We start from the raw sequence: 14,275 nt of genomic DNA on the forward strand, positions 1-14,275 counted from the left end.
CCAATCTGTGGCTGCACTGGGAGTCTGACACAAAGTTCTGCTCTCCCAAAATCTGCAGTGACAGGGAGAGGATAGTCCATATACTCGAGGCTACTGTAGCTACATTGTAGCAGCAACCTCCCATTAAGACTGCATTGGGTGTTCGTGCCAATGCTTCTTTGTGTTTTTTGTGTCATAGAGAGGGGAACATTTTGTGCAAATTCTTTCCAGCCAGCCTTGTCCACGTTTCCTCACCAGAGGAGTCAGAAGCTAGATTGACTTGGTTAGAATGTGTCTGAAGGAACCCAGAGGAGAAGACCTCTATCCACCATGCAAACGGAGACTTGGTCCTAGGGCCAAGCCCTGGCACAACACTTGCTCGATCCCTCAGAGCAATGAGACTGCACCACCATCTCCATAAAGAAGGATGTGCTCAATCCTACAGTGCAATGCCAGATTGCAACCTCTGTGCCTAAACAGGGAGCTGAGTTCAACCTACCTATGTAATACAGTCACCATGATTGAAAAAGGTTAGATCCCAAGTGGGTGTGCCTACCTTGTACCCTCAACTACATCATTATGAACAGGTTTGTCTGGCACTGGTGAAAAGTGGCTATGTAACCCATTGCTATCACTTTGCCAGGGTATCTGGCACCACTGGCCAAAGGAAAGTGATGACCTCTACATTGAAAGTGGAGGGGCCATGGGTAGGATATCTTTTTATGCCAATGGCTAGAAGGACTGTTCACTTTATACTCCTAAATTTTAACACATTCTACGCTAGAGATTCACTCTAAACTGCGGTTTCTTTTTCGGTGCCAGTGATTGTGTTTCGGAACCGACGGCAGGCTGACTTGAGTCTGAGCTGCCTGAAGGCTTAGTAGGCTTCTTTGCCGGGCCCGAGTGCAGGGCATGGGAAGCAGTCTCTCGGTGTGCACCTGGGCCCAAAGGTGAAGGTGTGACCGGAGCCTTTTTCGATGGTGCAGGAAGGGGGTCGGGGTCGACGTTCTTACTTACGACCTGCTGCACCGGAGTGATCTCTTCGACGGAGTCATCTGCTTCTGAGGCGCTGACAAGGACTTCTTTGACCCACTCTCGCTTCGGCACGTCAACGCCCTCTTGGAAGATGTCGTCGGGGATTGATGTCGACGAGCGAGCCATGGTTCTTCGCGCGCGTGGGTCTCGAATGGTCTTCTTCGAGCGGAAAGAGGCACAAGCTGGACAGTCTCTGGCCTCGTGCTCTGGTGAAAGGCAGAGGTTGCACACCTCATGCAGATCGGTGTGGGGAAACTTCGACCCACATTGTAGACACTTCTTGAATGACGTCCTTTCCATGAGCCAGAAGCCAAGGCCCAGGTAGGACCGAAAGCCTTCGTCGATGATCGGAATCGAGGACTTCGATTTGGAGTGATGCGCGATGATTAGGGTTTGCGATCGAGACAATACCGTCAAAAGGGTGAAGGATTGTGCGTTGAAAGTGGAATCAGTAACGGTTCCGAACTGGAGCGCGACAAACACATCCGAGCCCGATGGCGGAAAAAAACAATCCCGAGGATGGAGCCAATGCCCATGCGCACCATAGTCCAAAGGAGGAGTCACCTGTCCCGTGACTTCCAAAGACTTTTCCAGGACAAAAACAAGTGCAAACATCCGGGCCCAACACCAGATGGCGATCTATGCTAAGTGTGTGATCTGCAGCTCATATGCCTCGAACATTATGTTTCCAGTAAGTCTGTTATATTGCTAAACGTGTCCGTTGACAAGTTCTTCTCTCTGAAAAATACAGTCTTAGCATCATGGATGCAGGCGCACGTAGTATATTGAATGGTATTTAACCCACGTGACAGTTCCAACTGAATAAGCTCATGAAAAAGAAAGTTTGATTTAAATTTACCAAAGTATAACATAAGTAACATTTAAGGGAATTTCCTACATCTAATCCGAAGGCGCATTCTCTTTATCAAGAAGCGGCAACAAAGTCAACAAGTCTCACCTTTAGGAGCTACTGGCTTGGCCAATGCTTTCTGGCAATGTTGTGGAGCATCAGCAAAACAAAAAAAGTGTCATGCCGGTGCACACACACATATGTGCCATGATGTTACTGGTACCCACATCATTTAGGAGGCACCCCCCTTCCACTAAATGACATGGGCACCATTTTCTTAATTTCCTGATTCACAATGGCAGACACCAAGGTGAATAAAAAATACATTTTGATTTGCGCTAAAGCATGTTTCAACAAGCGGAGCGGCCCGGAAACAATGCAATAGGTCTAGCATTTGTTAAAGTTAGAGCCGTTGGCATTGAAAACAACAATGTTTTTTACTATTACTTATTTTTTTTATTTGCAGTGGAGTTATTATATATGCATAGCACTATTGCCAATGGTATAAAAAAGCAAAGTAAAAAACAATGTCATTTTCAACGCCAACTGCTCTAACTTTAACAAATGCGAGACCTATTGCATTGGAAATGCAATCGGTCTCGCATTTGTTAAAGTTATTGGCATTATAAATGTAGCTTTGAAATGTGACAAAATATTTATTATATTAATTCCGGATTAGGTTGTGCTCTGTGTGGAGCTGATGAAGGGACATTTAAAGAAGGTGTCATATAAATGTGAGATGTGCTAGTGAGTAAAGTAACCACTGCCAGCCTAGCTTATGACCAAGTGTGTGTTCTGCCTGTAGCCCTTTGTGAAAATAATGCTCCAAGGCTGTAATTAAATCCTAGGGAGTAACAACACATGTAACAGGGGGTGTCCTCATGGGAGGTTACAAGAGGAGACAAGGCGGTACTAAGGAGGGACTACTAAGCCTATTGATTAATGGAAAGCCAACATTTACAAAGGACAGGGACAGAAGCCAATTAAAAAGATTGGCGGAAAGTGGGCGGGGCTTTATGCCCATTTCCTGAATACAGCATGTCTAGAAGAGACAGCGCAATCGCTGCCTAGGCGAGACCTAAAAAGGACGTCATTGGGTTGGCGCACAATGGAGGAGCGGGTGGGGCAAGCAACGGGGTATGGGCGAGGTGATAAAATAAAAATTAAGCTGGCGGGTGAGTAGGGCTAAAGGAGGAGAAAAGCAGCACACAGGGAGAGAGCAATACGCTGCATGAGAGATGGGATTGGTAGAGGGAGAACCACGAGAGAGAGAGAGCAGCACACAATGGCGATAGAGCAAGATGGAGTACAGGGATGGGTATTTGGCATAAAGGAACAACACAAGAGGGAGAGAGTAAGGAAACACTTGCGCTCTCATGGAATGCTTAACGAAAAAGAAAACATATTTCTCTAAAAAATAGAAGTAGATGGATCCAAACAAACAGATGGTAAACAGCCTAGGCTCAAGTGGAGGAAACACACAAGAATATAAGGGAAAGGCACTGAATAAGGAGAAAGCAATTGAGAGTGACAATAAAGCCAGCCACTGGAACCAGTGGGCTGACTATAAAACCACTAAGTTCTTGGTATAGCCCACAAAAGGTCTACCGCAACAAGACAGGTAAAAGCACATAGGACTCAATGGCTAGAAATGGCATTAGTGGGAGAGTCAAAGCTGCCACGACACCATAGATACCTCTTAATCTCTGTGAGATTGACATGGCCTTAAAGGACAGAGCTACTAAGGTCTTGGCATGAAGATCTTCCTGGATTACACTATGGGAATCCGGATCCGTATCTGGGTGAGTGACTGGATCTGCCAAGTGAAACCTCTTAATAAAGAGAAGGATCTGTTGGAGTCTTCCTGCTACCAGTTGTCTCTGATGGAGCAGTCATAAAAAGGATCCGAGACAAGGAAATGGGGTGGGGCCAGTTTACAGGAAGATGGGCTGAAGCCTAGGACTTGTGTTCAAGTGGTGGGAGATGTCACAAGTAAGTTAAGAACAGCAATGTGGTCCCTGGAAACTAAGGAGAGGATGGATTGGAGTAGTCTCCTTGTCCTGCGCTTAATTTAACATGGAATGTGATACAAGTATAGAAAACAGAGGAAAAGCTTGCACTTAGGTCCAAGGTAACTTGAGCTGACAGAGTCAAGTCTAGGTTCAGCTGCTCCTCAACTAAATGATCAAACCCGTTTTACTTGTTCAAATTTAGTCCACATTCCCTAAAATAGAATGACGACTACCAGGGACCGAGGAGGTCCCCAATCTGTGGCTGCACTGGGAGTCTGACACAAAGTTCTGCTCTCCCAAAATCTGCAGTGACAGGGAGAGGATAGTCCATATACTCGAGGCTACTGTAGCTACATTGTAGCAGCAACCTCCCATTAAGACTGCATTGGGTGTTCGTGCCAATGCTTCTTTGTGTTTTTTGTGTCATAGAGAGGGGAACATTTTGTGCAAATTCTTTCCAGCCAGCCTTGTCCACGTTTCCTCACCAGAGGAGTCAGAAGCTAGATTGACTTGGTTAGAATGTGTCTGAAGGAACCCAGAGGAGAAGACCTCTATCCACCATGCAAACGGAGACTTGGTCCTAGGGCCAAGCCCTGGCACAACACTTGCTCGATCCCTCAGAGCAATGAGACTGCACCACCATCTCCATAAAGAAGGATGTGCTCAATCCTACAGTGCAATGCCAGATTGCAACCTCTGTGCCTAAACAGGGAGCTGAGTTCAACCTACCTATGTAATACAGTCACCATGATTGAAAAAGGTTAGATCCCAAGTGGGTGTGCCTACCTTGTACCCTCAACTACATCATTATGAACAGGTTTGTCTGGCACTGGTGAAAAGTGGCTATGTAACCCATTGCTATCACTTTGCCAGGGTATCTGGCACCACTGGCCAAAGGAAAGTGATGACCTCTACATTGAAAGTGGAGGGGCCATGGGTAGGATATCTTTTTATGCCAATGGCTAGAAGGACTGTTCACTTTATACTCCTAAATTTTAACACATTCTACGCTAGAGATTCACTCTAACTGTACATGGAAGCCAAAAGGGCCAACAGGGAACTCTACTGATAGCAGCCCACAGAGTGCAGGTGTGCATCCGATGACTGCTCGCTAGGCAAGAGATAACATTTAGGCAGGTGAATTGCTGGAAATGGTTGGGGAAAGAAACCTACACAGCCTAAATACAGAACTTTGATGCAAAGGTACCAGGGTTGAAAGAAGACAAGAGAGGGAAGAACATAGTAAAACAATTCAAACAAGCATTTACAAAGTTAATGGGTTTCTCCTTGTCCATCCAGTCTCCCCAAAACCTGAGCAATGGCAAAGATGTGTGTCTCGGGCTTTGGACAGGTTAGGTAAGATTCTACACCAACATACCCATTACATATGTTCACTGGCACTAGTTTTTCTGAGCCTGACAACTTGAATGCATTCAAAATTATTTGTTTGTGCCCTTACGCCATAATAAAATTACCGAAAATAGCACCACAGATTACCACCATTGTGTCAGTACCAGAATGCTGCCAGAAATTACCATAACTGAACCAGAGCTAGCATGTTGCCATAGATTGCCATCATTGTGTTGGGGTCAGGATTGTACCATGAATTATCATCACTGTGTATGGGTCTCTATTTTACCAGGAATTACCAGAACTGGTTTTGATGGGTACTATGTGAACAGATCTCTCTCACTGACAATGTCTGGCTGCAGATTCGGTAATTTAAAACACCATAAAGCAGTAGTGGCCCACTCCTTGCCAAAGTGGCGGGCGGGCCGGAGGTGAAGAAGAGGGGGACAAAAAATAAATAAACACATTTAAACAAACTTAGCTTGAACGCCGCAGCTGTCAGCCACATCGCGCTCTTCTTTTTTCTGGGCACGTGCTCCCAGACTGCACTGCGGCAAATCCGGACGCTGCATGAAAGCAGCATCCATATTGGCCTGAGCGCTGGCAACTTGCTCTCCCAGGCAGACTGGGAGCCCGTGCCTGCTCTCTCCAGTCCCAGCAACCCAGCTGGGGCTGGAGAGAGCTTCACTGTGCACAAGGGTTTGGCAGGCCTGAGACGGTCAGCCAAACACCACATGTGCAGTGAAGGGAGTGCCCACCACTCTCCCATCAGCACGGTTATCTCCTGGACCCGCACCCAAGACTCAGAGTACTGGGGGAGGGTCCAGGGAGATTGAAATAAAAGGATAATAAATCTTGTTTTATTTTACGGTAGTGGCGGGCGGTGCTCCTCCGCCTTAAAGGGGAAGCCGCTGCATAAAAGAACTGCATGTTTTATGCTCGTGTCTGAGGAGATGAAGGTGCTGGGCTCAAACATGTTGGTATAACGTGCATGGCTTCATACATGGCCTTAACAACTGGAAGGTGTGCAGGGGGTTTATCAGATTCAGGTACCTGGTGAAGCTTGGAATAACAGGGAGCACGGGGGGTTCAAAAGGAGAATGTGGGACAGGGAGGTGCAGGCACAACGGAGGCATTGGTAAACAGATTCACTTCTCTCCACTAGTACGTCCCCATGGATAGGGTGAGGTTGGCAAGAGATTGCTGCACTGGAATTCTGTGTTTTATGAGCTGAAGGATACACTTTACAGCTTACACAACAAAGTAGCGTGTTGTCTGCTTAGCAACATACTGACAGCCATTTTCTATCTTAACTCCAATAGGTTTTGCCTCAGTGTTGCCGCACAGAGGCAAAATGAGTAAGGAATTTAATGAACTGGTGAAGGGCTTGTATGAATGCAGGGTTTGTGAGCATCTTGTGTATGACATGGTGTAGGAATAAATGATATCTTCAAGCAAAATATATATTTTTTTAAACCATTAGATGGCAAGGTACCTACATTTAGCTATTAAGAAAGCGTGCGTAGCAATAGTATAACTAATGCAGGTAAACCAAAGGTTAACAGAAGGCAGATTTCCCAGAATAGATTGGGAATGAATGCAGTGATGGGCTCTTAGCATTACAATAAGAGCAGTGGAAGCAGAAACTGATCAGAGAATATTCAGTTTAACATAAGGAATACTGCACAATTCCTAGCACACTTCACAGTATTATGGTTCAGGAACTAAGAGAGGAGGGTGGAACTACAATCTTCCATGCACTATATATCAAGGCACACTTTTGTTTGCTTTATTCACCAGTGGCATACCCTACTGAGGAACATTGAATTTTGGTGTCAATTCTCACCTGTAAACAAAGGGCCACATTCACCCGGCATCCAAAGGTGGTGCTCACAGCACGAGTTGACAGGCCTAGATCCTTGAAGATTTTGGAGAATGACTGAGTCAGCACAATTCTCGGCCGCTCCTCTGCTACCACCATGCATGTCCTCACACACGAAAGGTTCACTCCTTTCACCTAGGCAATGAAAGAAAGAAAACTGCACATTATTAATAGCTGCAGAAACAGACTATCCTCACATGGAAAGGAACTCTGTACTATCCTGCCCAATGTGACATTTTTTGATTTGCCCTGTTAAACTTCAATGGATTTGACAGTGAGGGTCCACTAAGGGTGCTCTACGATTCTGTTGCTGTAATAGAAAAACACAACTCTTTTCTGGTTATGGAATTACTCACTGATGCATAGTGGTTGCTGGTTACTGCCACCTCACTTGGATATGGAGAAGATGGTGATTGTGGGGTCTAGCATGGGGCACACGTTTTTTCACTTGTAACTCAGGCTCGTGTCCACCGAACCGCTCTGTGTAAAAACCCCTGTGGAATTGGAGAACTTCACTTCTTCCTCCATAATTCGGGTGGGTTGTGAGATGTGGCCTGTTTACAATGTGATTATGGTGTTCCGTTATAAGCTGATGTGTCCCTGTGCGTTGTGGGTGGAGCACAAGATGTTGGTTCACCTTCGTGCTGCCTTTGTCCGTGTGACAACAGTCATGCAGCTTCTACATGCAAGCTCTAATGCCATTCTTTGAAGGCCCAGCAATTCCACACAGATAGCCTGCAGAGCCAGAAACCTGAGAAAGCAAAGAACAACTGACCAGAATGATTGAGTACACGGGCAATTGTGGCCCCAAATCTGCCAGACACGGTCCTACCCCTGCATGGAACGGTTAGGCTATTATTCCCCATTCTTGAAGCAGTCTGCTACTGGAAATGGAAGAAATTCTGCTAAGAAAGTCTGAAATGGCTCCCCAAAAATTATGTTAGGAACAACTTAAGCGGTTAAAACCACAACAGAATGGGAGGGTCGTGGAGAATGTATGGAACATCCAGGACGCCAAACCTATCCCATTGACATATCAGAGTATTAGCTACAGGTATGGGAAGCGGCAGGTTAATCCCACAATAGTGTTTCAAGGACCTCAACTAACTAACAGCATCATAATTCCACAACACTCATAGGGTACAGGCTATTGGCTGACACACAAACTTTCACCTCCCACCACCTTTTTTGTAGGTACATTGGATTGGCCTCATTCCTAAACTAGGTTAAAACTCCTTGGCTGTCCCCACTTTATTAAACACAATCCCCCCATTTTGGAATATTGGAACCAACATTTAGCTGAACACTAATCTGATGCCTCAAATTTTAAGTCACACAAGGAACTCCAAACATCTTAGAGTCCCAAGAACCAAGGCACAATGTTATAAATAAAAAGGAACCCTTGTCTTTATATCTGATCTCCTTTTTCATAGTAATGACTTTAAGAACACACTTTAATTTAATTGTATTCAACTGTGTGACCAGCACTGTCCCTAGTTTATCCTTTTAAACAGTGGCCAATGCTTCGCTTGGCATGTGCGGGCTAACAGTTTTGGCCAATGTTCATCTGATTTGTCAAAAATGTTTACAAATCTTGCTCTATACGTTCTACAAAGACTTAATCTATCATAGTCAACATACTCAGATTAACTGTGTTTGGCATTTTACTACCTTCAAACTTTGTTTTGTTATTCCAGTGTGGTGCTGGCTGCACAAATGCCCACTGCCACCAGCCTGGTTGCAAGTTCTTCTCTCTTCCTGCTTTCTTTTAATGCCCTGGCTTCTCCATTGAACAGCCTAGTACTGGTTGCCTGCATCTTACATCCAAGTGGAACATGCATGTTGGTCATTACTTTTATTTTCGGAAAGCACCACTTTGCTCTGCGAGACGTGTTACCCCCTTTAGCAAGTCTGCTTGTGAACTTTCTCACTCTTTGGGTCTGGTACTTACTTCTGTTCGTTGAAATTCTCCAATTGTAGAGGGAGGATATTTTGGGGGGTGGTGGGTGCAGCAGCTCTTTTGGAAGCCTCTACAAAAGTTTACAGGGCATGCTGTTCAAAACCCCCCCACCCATGAGTCATTTGTAAGAAGGCTTCCCGAAACAACCTGCATACTGTTATAGGGTGCTTCACAACAACCCATTATTTCAAAGAGACATGGTCCCCTCCTCTGGACCAAAAACTGCACTGACCATTTACTCAACTGGCCAGTTTTCCCATTGCTAACTGGAGGAAGAGCAACAGATCTGAGGTCGGACTCCATTGCTGTAATCCAGATTACTGCTGCCATCCTGTTCCAATGTGTGTATATCAGGTAATGTGTGGTCTCTACATGAACAACACTGAACGGGAACAGGAGCTCCCCTCCAAACACTAGGCCACGTAAACTGAGTGTAGATGCCTCTCATTCTGGTAACTCTCCTGAAATTGGCAATGACATCACAAGGCTCTGAGCACAGGCCATACATAACAGCATCCATCCACAATTCTGCTTGAGAAATTAATTGTGACCATAGAACCACCCTTCCAAGGATTTTAAATGAAGGTGGAAATAAATATGAATTGATTGACATGGAGATACGAGACCACTTTAGGGATAAAGGATGGCTGTATCCTTAAAGGTGCCTTATTTCTATGCAGCACAGCATGTGGTTTCGAAAAGCATTACGCTTGAAACTCACTGGCTCTGGACAGAAAGCCACATTTTAGTGTTTTCTGAAGGAAGATTCAGTAGAGATAAATATTCATCTTCTCAAAGAGGTGGAACTCCTCAATGTGCGAACAAAATAAAAAGCTTCTATGGAATAGAAGGTCTCCTACCTGGAACATTTTAAAACCTTCAGTAATATTTATTACACAAACCATTAAAATGAGACCAAAGAGTCACACTTTCAACAGCTACAATAGTTGCCTGGTATACCTTACAGAGAAGAACTGAAAGCCTGATTTAGCCAAGTGGAGAATGTACAGAAACAAAAAACTAGCTCTTCCTTATAGTTGCCCGCAGGAATCAGATGCAGAAGACCTATGGAGAGTCCTTTCTACAGCTGAATATGGTTGGGAAAAGAAAACTGGTCTAACTTACAAACAGGGCCGGGGCACCCTTGGAGGAATAATTAATTTAAGACCTTCCATAAAAGCTTTGATAACAGGGATCACAAAGAGGGATATGTGTTCCCTATTTTGAAGGTAGGCACTCACTGTAGCTAAGTGGAGCTGAATGGAAGTGTAGGCGAGGCCACATGCCTGCAAGTGTGGAAGGTAACAGACAATGTCTTGGACACTTGCTGCCAAAGGGTCAATGTGCCATGACAGGCTGTAATGGATGAATTGTTTCTACATAGCAGGCATGGGTAGTTGCCTGCAGGCTTCCTTAAGAATGTCCATGCATTCCAAAGGAAGGTTTAGATAACTAAACCCTATGACCTCAAGTGCCAAATCGCAAGGTTGAGGGTTTAGGGGTCGGGGGTATCAGATTTCTCCAATGCTCTGCGTGAGAAGGTCCGGTCTATCGGGGAGCCACTCATGTGGATCCACAGAGTTCAAGAAGGGTAGTGAACCAGGGCTGTCTGACCCATGTGGGACCCACCAGGATGAGGTGAGAGACGTCTGCTGAAGCCTACGAACCATGAACAGAAGAAGTGGGAGAGACGAAAAAGCATAGGCAAATGTCCCGGATCAGTTCATACATAGTGCATTGCCAATGGACTAGGAGTACCTGAAGGTGAAGCTTGGGTATTTTTAGTTTTCAGGGGTGGTGAAGGTCCATTTTGAGAAACCGCAGAAGTACTGGAGGAGGACATGCAAATGTAGTTCCCACTTGTGGACTTGTTGCTGCATCCTGCTGAGGTCTGCAGATTTGTTGTCCACTTCCAGAAGGTACTTCACAAGCAGATAGACTCTGTGGCGGAAAGCTCACCATCAAATGGTCAGAGCTCATGCAGACAGCTGAGGAGAGAAAGTGTTGTCTTGCCTTTGTAGATAGTCCATGGCAGTCATGTTGCCTGTATTTATGATCACTACTTTGCTCACCATGTGACAATGTGAGGCTTTCAGTGCTAGGTGAAAAGCCAAACGTTCTAGGTAATTGATGGGGGGACCCAGGTGAAAAGGGTGGTCACTGACCTTGGACAGTTAGGTCCTGTAAATGCATCCCCCACGCCATCAGGGAGGAGTCTGTTGTGACGGTGGTGTGCAGAATGAGGGCGAGAAAGGGCCACCCCTGCAACAGGTTGCTGCTGTTCCACCACTGCATAGAGCAATAGGTGCTGCTCCCAACCAACACTAGATCTTCCCAGTGAACCTCCGCTTGAGACAACTGTTGAGCTAAGCATTCTTGCAACGGGCTCATGTATAACCTGGCGTAGAGAACTATGGCAATGCATGAGGCCATCATCCAGAGGAGGCACATGACTGTTCTGACTGTGACCCAGTGGTCTGGCTGAAAAAAAGGAAGCAACGCCTGGAAGGCTTGCACCCTTGCAGTACTTGGATAGGCCCTTCCCATCATTGAGTTGAGGACAGCCCCTAGATAGGGCTGAATCTGAAGGGGTTGGAGGTGGAACTTGGTGTCCTTGATGGTAAAGCCCAAGTCGCGTAGAAGGTGGTCTAAGTATGTGCGAGAACTGGTGGTGATTTGCACTCTTGATCAGCCAGTCATCCAGGTAAGGAACATGTGGATGCCCTTGTGCTGTAGGTATGTTGCTATCACTGCGAAATACTTTGTAATAACTCTGGGGGCGATGGTGACACCGAACAGCAGCACCATGAATTGATTATATTTGCCACTTACCACAAACAGCAGGTAGTGACAGTAGGCTGGGTAAATTGTAATGTGGAAGTAGGCATCTTTGAGGTCGAGGGCAGTCATGAAGTTGTCTTGTTGCAGTAGTGATATGACATCTTCTGAAGTGAGCATGGCTAAGTGTTCTGACAGGATGTACTCGTCTAGGAACCGGAGTTCTAGAAAGGGCCTGTGGGAACTGTCCTTGGTAATGAGAAAGTAGAGGGAATACACCCCAGTGACTTGTAGGTGTGATGGCAGTCTCTGTAGCACCCTTGAAGAGTGCAGCGTGCATCTCTTTCCGAAGTAGGAGTTAGTGCTGTTGGGAGAGGATGTGTCTGCGAGTGGGATGTTGGGAGGAGAGGAAGCGAGCATCAAATATTAACCATGACGCGTCTAGCACCCACTGGTCTGAGGTGATCTGCTTGCAAGTGGTGCAGACCCCTTGAAGGCAATCCCCGATAGATGTCATGTGATTAGTGTAAGAAAGTGGCTCTGTATATACTGTTCCCAAATAGGTACAGTGTGCACAGAGTCCACAGTGCCCGGAGGCTAAAGTTAGATATAACCTTACTCTCTAAAGTGGCAGCTTGGTCGAGCAGTAAGGCAGTATCAGAGGACAGTGTAAAGCATTCGTTGTACACACTCAGTCAGCAAATGCTCTCACACACTCGAACTGAACTCTAGGCCAATGGTTTTGTATCAAAATATATAGTTGTTTTATTTTAGAACCAACAATAGGTATCAATATATACTTTCTCAGAATGAGATGCTTTAGATAAATACTTTCAAGGCAATAGACTTTTGAATGCAATAGATACATTTGTTGCAATGGGCAACACAATTTCAAACACAATTATACATTGAGCTCAATGGGAATTTCTAGTTAAATGCAAATGATTACTTTTTGGATTACTTTTCTTACCACAGGACTGGATCCTAGATTCAGTCCTGGGACATCTCCTGTAAACAGTTGAGTAAAAACGTTTTGGTTACAGTTATGATTTTTAAGGAATATTATTGTATTTTAAAAGTTGACACTTGGAAACTTTTTCACATAGAATCACCAATGTTATCCTATGGGAGGAAATTCACTTGGCAGGTAAGTAGGGTTATCCTTACTTTTTCTAACTCAGTGTTGGATCTTGGATCCAGCACTGGTGCAGCTCCTGTAAACAGTTGGACAAGCGTTTTTTGTTATACAGGCCATTTTTAAGGAATATTTGTAAGTTTCAAAAATCGACACTTGGAAGAATTTCTGACAAAAACCAGGCAATATTACCTATGGAGGAAAATCAAGTTAGCAGTAAGTACGGTTGTAATTAATTTGCAGGGTCAGTGCTGGGCACCAAGATCCAGCACTGGGATCTCTCCTGACAGCAGGTGAGTAAATTCGTTTTCGTTGATTGGCTGATTTTTAGTGAATATTTTTAAAGTTTCAAAAGTATGAGTTACTTACCTTCGGTAACGATGTATCTGATAGAGACTATTCTAGCCAAAGAATTATCCCCAGGCGTGAGACTGGATCCGGAAACCTTTTGCCACAGCATCCCTGTGCGCCGGGGGCAGGGCGACATCACGCAGCTCCGCCCAGGCATCGTCCGCGTACGTGATGTCAGCGAGGTCACACAAGACCCGCCCCGGCGCGCCCACGTCAGTTTTCTCCAGAGAACTTTTCCGCACCACAACGCGGAACCACCAGATAAAAACTGTGGAAGCATGGGAACAGTGCGCGAAGAGCAGAAAAATTGGAAAGAAATGGTGACTAACACCACCACCAGGGTAGTGCCAACACCGCAGAACCCAATGGCAGGGAAAGAAGAACAAGCAGAAACTTGCGCAGTCACCCTGCCAGCTCCCATTCCTGTGCCCCGGAGGCAAGAACAGGCGTAAAAGTCATGGCTCACATAGGAAGACCCCCGCTCCCCCCATCCTGAGCAAGGAATAGGACCAGTCCCAAGACAGTTAGGGACAACAAACCCCCAAGCCACCCCAACCTAGAGGGCAACCACCTACAAGGGACAAGAGCAAGACAAGGGCAGATGACCCTTAATCAGAGGATAGCAATGGAAGGAAGGGAGGGAAAGGAGGACAGGGATAGAAAGCAATCCCCCCAAAACTCGGAGTAGCCAGAGCAGCGGAGCACCGGAACCCCATCCTCCAAGGACCAAAGGAGGAATGAACCGCCCCCAGACGGAGGCACCCGCAAGAACAAGGAAGACACTCACAGGAGACACAGCCCCCCACTGGGAAGCGAGTACCGAAGACCAACCCAAGGGTCCTCGCAGATTAGGGGAGGAAGGGCAGGCCGTGAAGGAATCTACGGCTAGAATTGTCTCTACCAGATACATCGTTACCAAAGGTAAGTAACTCGTACATCTGAC

At 45.8% G+C, this 14,275-nt stretch overlaps 1 protein-coding gene across 6 annotated transcripts in view; it reads right to left on the reverse strand.

The window, feature by feature from the left end:
* The window catches only part of DIP2A (DIP2 acetate--CoA ligase A), an 879,263-nt gene that overhangs the window by 110,148 nt on the left and 754,840 nt on the right, over window positions 1–14,275 (reverse strand). For all 6 annotated transcript variants that reach the window (XM_085645155.1, XM_085645153.1, XM_085645151.1 and 3 more), the window contains one exon: window positions 7,073–7,243. In XM_085645155.1, coding sequence (XP_085501281.1) covers window positions 7,073–7,243 — 171 coding nt within the window. The remainder of the gene's footprint in view (window positions 1–7,072; window positions 7,244–14,275) is intronic.

The sequence above is a fragment of the Triturus cristatus genome, chromosome 3_1, assembly GCF_964204655.1.
Source record: "Triturus cristatus chromosome 3_1, aTriCri1.1, whole genome shotgun sequence".
Classification (NCBI taxonomy): Eukaryota; Metazoa; Chordata; class Amphibia; order Caudata; family Salamandridae; genus Triturus; species Triturus cristatus.